General features: G+C 41.7%; 1 protein-coding gene across 1 annotated transcript; it reads right to left on the bottom strand.

Moving 5' to 3' along the window:
• Positions 1-358: 358 nt before the first annotated feature.
• Positions 359-7,292, bottom strand: LOC143380479 (uncharacterized protein C2orf78-like). Its single transcript, XM_076833544.2, has 3 exons — positions 7,196-7,292; positions 3,078-3,839; positions 359-2,274 (listed from the first exon to the last, which is right to left on the bottom strand). Exons 1-3 carry the CDS (start codon positions 7,290-7,292, stop codon positions 359-361), a joined length of 2,775 nt encoding a protein of 924 aa, XP_076689659.2.
• Positions 7,293-9,149: the final 1,857 nt, after the last annotated feature.

Genomic DNA, 9,149 nt, shown 5'->3' with positions numbered 1-9,149 from the left:
AATGGCAACATAAAGCCTCTTTATTACTTACCCTCTCATCAATACTATAGGATTTCTTTATTAAACTATATTACCTTTTCAACTGTGCCTAATGAATAAATTTTCATCTATCTATCTATGTGTATATGAGAACACCATTTGGTACCCATGTAGTACCCAAAGGCCTCTTTATTTTCTAACAATTGTCAGTGGTACCAGAAGGCCTCTTTATTATGTATTAGTGAATTATATCCCATTTCTTTATATAATTTTATTAAACTTTGAAAGCATCTGAGAATAAATAAATGTGTATCTCTCTATCTATATACATGTGGAAAACTATTTGGTCCCTAAGTGGCACCACTGATCTCAGCAGCTCTTACATTATGTAGCCATAGTAGCGAGAAATCTCCATCTCTCTTTCCCTCTCAATGAAACACTGCACTCTCCCCAAAGCAGTGTACTTGGCAGCATTCTCACGCTCTTGTTGAGCCTTCTTCTTCATGGCTTCCCGCTCTGGCCTCTGCTGTTTGGTGATGGGAGTTGATACTACTTGCCCAGAAACATTGGGTTTCCTCCATGGAATTGGTTGTAAGGCAAAGTCTTGGAGTAGATATTGGTTTTGAGGCTTGGGCGGTTGTGACTGGGGCTTGGTCCCAACATTGGGAACTGGTTGCCAATGGAGAGAAGTGCAAGATGATGTTTTGTAGGGTGCAGGCCCAGAAGCAGCAGACCGAGGGACACTAGGCTGGGTAGAAACACTCACACCTGACTGAATGGCATGAGTCAAAACGGGGTGAGCTGGCTTGGCAGGACGCATCCAAGATGGGTTGGCAGTAGGTGGTTGGGATTGGTTGACTGCCATGGGTTGAGCTGAGCTAGCAGGGCCAGGCTGGGCAGGGTAAGCCCCAGTGGGTCTGCGTGAGGCCAGAGATTGTGGCCTCCGATTGATTACTGGTCGAGGTGGAGGTTTCTCCAGGGTCAGAAAAGGCAAAGGTACCAATTTAACCTTCCCAGGTGGTGGAGGCTCATAAATGGATGGAGAGGGACCCTTTCCTTCTGCACTAATATCTGGATTCTGGGCTTTGACTTGTGATTTCTCAGGACCCTTAACTGCCAGCCATGGTTTCCTAGCTGGGCATGGACGGGGGTCTTGGTTACGGCCTGAGTTTCCCGGGGCCCGGGAGGAAGACAGCCCAGTTTTCTTATCATTCTTCTTCCCCAATGCATGGAAAACCTGCACCGACTCCAGCATGTGCATGCCGAGACAGCTCCGAGGCTTCTTAAAGGCCTCTTGGCAAAGGTCAGGTTGGTTCCTCTTCCCCTTCGGTTTGGGCAGAGTTGGCTTCTCTTCGGCCTTGACTTTATTGCCTGGCTGCTTCCTCTCCTGGGCTTTCCTGGAGTTGTTTTCTCTGGTCCTCTTGGTCTTTTCCTGCCCATGGCCCTTAGCCTTGCTGTTCCTGCTGGATGCAGCTTTCTGAGCTTTGCTGATAGAGTGCTCGGCAGTGTGCATAGGAGCCCTGCTACTGTCTGCATCCCTGTGAGAAATTTCTCCTCTTAATGTGCATTCCAGATCCCTTGGCTGCATTTTGGCCTGAGGAGTTCCATCAGGACACTCCGAGGCTTTATGTTTGTTCTTCCTCATTGGCTCACTAGGACCCTTTAAGGCACTTGTGATTTCCTGCCCCTGCTTTTCCATGATGGTTCTGGTATCATTGGATTTTGTTATTGTGGGACTTTCAGGTTGTTCAAAGTCTTTTAAGGAACTGAAAAGCTCAGGAAGGTGAATATCCCCCACCAGTGCAGTGAGGTCTGCAAAACCACTGCTAAATTCAGTCCCATTTCCAAGTGTGCCTTGGTCCTCAAGACTCAGGCTACTCCTTTCTAGATGGGTATTTTCAGAATGTGGCTTCTCCTCTTGGTCCAGAGGACCAATGGAGGCCAGAAGCTGGTGGATTTCAGGGATGTCTAAAGGGAGTAGTGGAGGATCCTGGCTCTCCATGGCAATCTGGTAGGCATCCAGTGGCTCTGAGAGCATGGTGTTAATCTCACACGAATTCTTAATCTCTGTCTGTTCCTGGCTTTGATTTGGAGGCAATGCCAAGAAATCTGTAGAACTCTGGACTGGAGTTATTGTGGTAATGTCCCCAAGTTCAGTTTGTGAGTTTTTCTCAATTATTTGGCTTTTTCTCTTATTGCAGATGTGTGGGAATTCTGGAGGCTGTGGCAGACAAAATGTCTGACTTGGAGGTTGCACTCCCAAGGAAGCCTCCATCCCTAGGGAAGTTTCCATCCCTACAAAGGAACCAAGGAAGATGGTAAGTAGGATGCTCCCCCTTCCCAGAAATACACTATTCAGGGAAACCACCTATGGTGGAGAAAGCATTTCTATTAGCTCTTTTTAAGGACCACTGACAGGTATCTGTTAAGAGTTGCATATTAGTTACAGGTGATCCCTTGAAGTCTTACTTTTGGGCTGGTTCATCACCATGGCAGCATGGGTTTCTGGTAGAGCACTTGTCTCCTCTGTGGGAAACACAGAAAATCTGTTTTATGAAGTCTCTCGTCCTCATATAGGGGCCTCTCAATTCTCTCCACTCTCCCCAGAATGTAAGAACACTTAACACCATGAACTAGGAGAGGGTGCAGCTGTTGCTCATGAAATCAATGTGAAAGGTCAGGGGTTTTGGACTCCTGCTTTGGACAGCATCTCTACATATAGAGGTTAAACCTGCAGTCAATTAAGGATCAATTAAACTGTCACATCCTGATATGTGTTGATTGATTTTTCTAAACCAAAGTAAAATTAGGGAAATATATTTATAGTGTGGTTGTGTAGCTGGACTGAGTGCAAAAATAGTGAACAGCCGCTTCCTTCCGTGTGCTCCTAGAGGTCTCTTAAATGCAAGGATGGCCATTATCCTGTCCTGCATGCTTCTCTGACAGAGTCTGAAAATGGGGACTGCTGAACAAGATTGTGATTAAAATCTCAGCACTTGAATTCCAGGGATGTGTGGACCCACAGTTACCAGCTGAAAACTGGACCCTCATTTCGAGTGGTAATCTTATTCCTTCCCCTTTTTGGTGTTAGTACTCACCTTGAAAATTTGTTCCTTCTATACTTTGAGTGGACACAGAGTAGTAGGTCACAGGTGTAGGGACTGAGGGTAGGACATTTGTGGGCTGAACTTCCTTCAGCACTGTCACCATTTCTGGTTGAGGGGCAGTGGCACTACTTCCTGCATATGGCACAGAGCCATAGGATTGCAGGCAGGGCCAATGTTCTCCAGAGAGCAGAGTCCCCAGAGAGTTTTGATCATAGTAGTAGACCTGGCTTCCTTCTTGGTGGGGTAGTGAGAGGCAATGTCCTTGATTTGGAATCTGAGATAGTGTCACCTGGACGAGCCTACCAGATAGTAGTGGATATCCAGGGATCACGACATTGGCTTCGGAAGTTTTGTCATACTGGGATGTCATTGATAGGGAAGAATCTGCTGTGTTCTGGTCAGTGACAGTCAGATTAAAGTCCCCAAGTGAAGATGAGCTCTTTTCAGCACTTCCTGGGATATACCACTCAGAAATACTTGGATAGGGGGCAGGTGCCATGGGAATCAGGTTCTGGCCAGTAACCTTAGACACCATGGCTGTGCTAGCATGTTGATAAAGGTAGGCACTGCCCATGAGTGGCTGAAAGGAGGTGCCACAGGTTGAGGGCAGTAACCATGCTGAAGTTTCAGCTGGAGCAGAGGCTCTGGAGAAGTTGCAGACCCCTCCTGTCACGGACGCTGCATTGGTCACCACAGGAAGAGAGAGCTGCAGAGAATCAGCATTTCCATGTAAAGAAGAATTTTGGAAATTTTCTGTAGGAAGAAGAGGTGGTGAAAATATTGATGAGACAGGCAGATTCTTACAATATTCGAGGAATAATGTCGTCTTAATGTGGTAGTAATCAGGAGGGCCCTCATTCTAATAATCATTGAGAGACCCCAAATCCCTCCATTTAGGATGGCTGCAACTACTCTTCTGATAACCTGCCTTTTCTGTCAAATTGGGCACAGAATTCCCAAGTGGTCTGCTTCACACGTTGTTCCCCAAAAGCATCCTTTTCCTCTCCTATGGTTCCTTTGAGCCTGCACTAGTATTGACTCCTGAATTTGCCCTAGAACTGAAGCATTTTCGAACTCAGAGAAAACTCCAACATTACCAGTTAGCAAATGAGTACACCAAGGGTCAGTGAAGTGAGATCGACTTGTTCACAATCAGCAACAGATTATGGAAACTTACTTCCTGGCCAGGACTCTTGTTCCAAAGACCAGAAATCTGGAGAAACAGAAATTTGTTTTTCCCTGTTCATAGAAAATCTACTGATATCACCACAGTGATGTTTAGTATCTCCTTTTGTTTGTCCAGGTCACATGATATTTCCTGGAGTTCAGTTTTACCATCCAAATGATAATTTAAGCGTCATTCTTTGCCCTCTTTCAGCCTAACTGCTGATCCTACATGAAAATGACTACCTGAAATTCAGTTTCTCAAGAAATGCTTCTTGAAAGAAATGGAAACTTTCTGAGCTTCAGGTTACTCATCTTTAGTGTGGTTATCACAATACCAACAGTGATAATTCATCCATGAATAAAAGTCATTTTACATAAGATTCATGTGGGGGCTGAGGTTATGGCTCAGCATTTGGGTGCTTGCTTAGCACATGCGAGGCCCTGGGTTCAATCCTCAGCACCATGTAAAAATAAGTAAAATAAAGGTATTGTGTTGAACTACAACTAATAAATAGATATTACAAAAAGTTTCATTTGGAGGGAGTTACAGTATGTTCTGGAAAGATAGAAGCAAAAGTGAAAAACAGCTCAGAACTAAAAGGAATGACTAGATAGTAATGAACATATGGATATGTAGCAAAAGTGAGTGTATATCAAATTTGCTAAGAAATGAGTTCTGTTATCATGCATACAATATTATGAAAGTGAATGTTTCTCTTTGATTTTAGTGAATACTGTTAATCAAAACAAAGCTCATGATTGAAGGTGAGTTTGAGTGCATTCTCAAGCAGTACATATAGACAGAGAAACTATACTAAAAATGTGTGTAATTTTAAGTAAAGTGAACACAAATTTGAAGTAAAGTGAACACAAATTTAAGTAAAGTGAACAGATGGGTAGCCATATGGAAAAGCGAAAACCGAAGCCAAAACCCACTATGAATCTCGGCATGGTATGGTGGGTCTCTGGTCCCAACACTCGGGAACCTGAGGCAGTGGGATTGCAGGAATTCAAAGCCACTCTGGGCCATTCAGCAAGATCTTATCTGAGAAAACAAGTAAAATGTCCTGGAGATATAGCTTGTGTATCATGCTTGCCTAGCATGCATGAGACCCTGTGTTCAATCCTCAGAACTGGAAAAAAGAGAAGAAAGGAAGAAAGAATGAATGAGAGGAAGGAAGGAAGGAATAAGGAGCAAGTCGGGGAGGGAAGGAGAGAGAAATGGAGGGAGTGAGGGAAAGAAGAAAGGAAGGAGGACAGAAGGAATTTCCGAAAGAAATTTTATACATACTAGAGAAAAAAACAATAAGTGTAAAGTAATTTCGTTACTGTTCTTGTTTCTCTTCCTCTAAGGATTACCCACACTGAATAAAAGACATTAATCCCACTAGGTAGATATTTCGATTAATACAAACATATTTTTTGATAATCCTTTTGGTTATAAAAAAAAAGTGGAAAATGCTTTAACAAAATCATAGAAGCCTAGTTTATTATCACATTTAGCAGAAAATCTTGTCCCTAAATTCTGAGAAAACCATCACAGTATAATAAAATAACAAATTTAAAACAATTTTTGTCTTTTATTCTGACATTTCCTTCTCCCTTTATATTAAAACAAAATTAAAACTAAAATGTTTGAGCTACCCTACACCCCAGCCCCAAACAATTATTTGAAATGTAGACAAAACAAAAAGTCTTCAGATAATTATTTAAATAAACTTGGAATTAGAGATGTGAGCTTGAATTTTTATTCTCATATAGTTCTTTCTTTTGGTTCTTAGATTTCGAAATCATCAATGACTATTTGTATATTGTCTGTTTTAGAAAAAAAACTGTTGTAAAGATGGAAAACAGCTTCACCTTGACGCTTATATCACACAAAGGAATGTGTCCTTCTGATGCAGGTTTGGACAAGACATTTTTTAGAAATCCCTGTAGTTTAAAAATCAGAACAAAATAGGACATGGAAAATGCCATTTCTCCAGCTCTGTCTAGAACCACTTTCCTTGGCATGTTTGGAGGAAGAGTCATTTCTAAAACATACTTCTAATATGTTCATGTTTAAACTGTCAACATTGTCGGTTTTCAAAGAGGTCATAGGAAAAACTGTAACAGCCAAGTGTGACTTTTGTGATAACCTGCTTACCCTAGTGATACCCCAATTCAAGCCTTAGTTTCCTTCCTGCTCCGTTAATCTATACATTCTCTAAACCAGCCTCTGGGAAGATTCACTCTATGTTGTCTGTTGGTTTAAATCAAATCTTTGCTTTTCTTCCACATCCATCCCAACCAACCTCTTTTTTCTTGAGAACATCATTCTCTTCATCCCTACTATTCTAACATTTTCTTCTCCCTTATTTTTATATTTTTTTCCTCCACTGAATTCCTGTTGCCTTGTGCTTAAACAGTCACAAACTTGCTTTCCCAAGAACATCTGCCTCCTTACAGCCCTGTCCTCCTGCTCTTCTCTCCCTATTTCTCTTTTCACCTAGTTTAAACAGAAAACTAACAAATATGTGAATGTCCCTTTGATGAACAGTACTAAATTTGAAATACTGAAGTGGAAATCTTGGTGAAGGGAAACTGTTACAGAGGAAATCCCTTGGTTTCCACCCTGCCTAGGATTTGTCTCTTTCAGTTGAAACAACACAACCATAAAATCTGATTTCATTCTCTATAAACATGCCCCTCAAGATGCAAGAAAAGTAAGGGGCCAGAACATGGCAATCTGTTAGCCTCATGTAGCAAATCAAGAAACAGATTTTGTGAGAGAGTAAGATAGTCCAGTTCTATACACAGTACATGTCAAATTCCAAATGAAATTAGGTGTCCAGATTTCTAGTTCCCTCCTTTCCCCTATTATTCTAAGCTCTTTTGACTCCATTAGTAAATTGAGGAAGGTAAAAGTCTAATGAAAAACTTTTAAATGTTTCTTTCCTTACCTGACATGGTCAGAGAAGAGGTCACATCAATTGCAGATACAAAGGATGAGGAGACCACCGCAGAGGATGTGTGGGTGGCTGAGGGTAGAGAATACATGTTTCCCAGTATGGAGTTCACTGGTCACTGTTTACTGGCCACTCTAATGACTGGTTACTGGTCACTGGTCACTTGCGATGATCCAAATTTGTTTACAACTGCATAGCAAGCCCTAGATTCTAGCAGGTGGCAGTAGGTTTGGTGGGAGAATGATGTCACAGAACTGTCCATTTAAAGGTATGAAGTAGCCAATAGGGTGGTCAGACTCCCAAGGAGAAGGTGGGATTGGGTGGGGAAAATGACAAGAGAGTTGATTGGGTGGAGAAAGTGACAGGAAAGTTATAATAGAAGATAAATGACTCAGTTCTGGTAGGTGCAGCCCTGCAAGAGGGACATAATGGGCTCACCCCATGACTCCCTTCCCCAGGCTCTTGTGTTAGGGATATCATCTCCGTGTTCATGTTAAATGTTCATTAATATATTATGAATATGTTATAAATGATGTTTCACAGTGTAAGAGGTAATAGTGATACATTGCTCTATTATCATATGCAGTTAATATCCCTGGAGATGGAAGAAAGAGACACTTAGGTTGAGCAAGTATAGTGGTTCTGGAACACAGAATTAGATTGGATTAGTGAAGTTACTGCAGTATTCAAGGATTCAGAAAGGGGTTAAAATGGATTTTTTTTGTTAGTTTGTTTGGGTTTTTTTAGCTGTAGATGGACCCAATACTTTTATTTTATGCATGGGTCAAGCCCTGTGCCTCACATATGCTAGGCTAACATTTTACCACTGAGCCACAATCCCAGCCCTAGGGGGAAGTTCCTTGAGTGCATTCTTTCTGGAATGATGTGGCGCAAGATCCTCTTTAGTTTCTATTGATCCCTACTTTCTTTGGCCTGGGCTGGGCCAGGTTAGACTGGTAACTCTCTTCTACTCTCCTTCCCCCACCCCTCTTTATTGTAGACATTTGTTCATGGACAAGCCTTGAGTCTGCATTCTTATACACATTGATATTACTTTGTTTTGACTTCCAGAAGCAGGGGTCTTCTTCTCTGTGAGTTGATTCTTTGTTCTTTTCTGAAGAATAGCAGCAACTCTAGAGAGGTGGAAGACCTAGCTGAGGTAAAGTTTCCCTCTCTGGAATTTTGTTGTACTCCTTTAACTTATAATTTCCTGAGGACAGCTCCTGGGTCATGTAGACTTTCTGCCATCAGCCTCTTTCATATGTGGGAGGCACTGAGGATCCTTTCTCTCTTCTTATGTAAGAGGATCCTGTGTGGCAGTTACTGTGACTTCCTCCCCCATGCAAACAGCCACTATAGAATCTTGGGCTTCTCACATTCTTTGTCTTGCATGCTTGGGTGGAAAGCCAGGAGAATAGTTAGAACATTAAGAGAATATAAAAAAGTATGGATAACATAAAGAAAAGAGAGGTTAACATGGACTTTTAAATTTTAACTTTTTGTTAGAAACGTGTCAACTCATTGAGGTCTCATTTTGTGTTAATAAAAGAGGCAATTAATTTGTTTTTTTTTGCTGGGGGGATGGGTCCTTGGAATTTAAACCAGGGACACTTTCCCATTACATCACATCCCCAGCCCCTTTTATTTGTATTTTTTTAATTTTTTTAATTTTTATTTTCTTATTGTTGGTTGTTCAAACATTACCTAGTTCTTGATATATCATATTTCACACTTTGATTCAAGTGGGATATGAACTCCATTTTTACCCCGTTTAAAGATTGCAGAATCACATCAGTTACACATCCATTGAACAACATATTGTCATATTAGTGTCTGTTGTATTCTGCTGCCTTTCCTATCATCTACTATCCCCCTCCCCCCACTCTTCTCTCTCTACCCCCTCTACTGTAATTCAGTTCTCCCCCTTATATATTTTTTTCCCTTTCCC

The sequence above is a fragment of the Callospermophilus lateralis genome, chromosome 14 (assembly GCF_048772815.1).
Source record: "Callospermophilus lateralis isolate mCalLat2 chromosome 14, mCalLat2.hap1, whole genome shotgun sequence".
Classification (NCBI taxonomy): Eukaryota; Metazoa; Chordata; class Mammalia; order Rodentia; family Sciuridae; genus Callospermophilus; species Callospermophilus lateralis.
This window is presented reverse-complemented; position numbering and strand designations above follow the sequence as displayed.

What these genes read in the sequence shown, in the direction of transcription:
- LOC143380479 (XM_076833544.2), bottom strand. Translation starts at nt 7,292, where the DNA reads ATGTATTCTCTACCCTCAGCCACCCACACATCCTCTGCGGTGGTCTCC. An exon ending in CTCTTCTCTGACCATGTCAG is followed by an intron (nt 3,840 to 7,195) that starts GTAAGGAAAGAA and finishes TTCTTCCTACAG; the next exon opens with AAAATTTCCAAAATTCTTCT. An exon ending in AGAAGGAACAAATTTTCAAG is followed by an intron (nt 2,275 to 3,077) that starts GTGAGTACTAAC and finishes GTTCCTTTGTAG; the next exon opens with GGATGGAAACTTCCCTAGGG.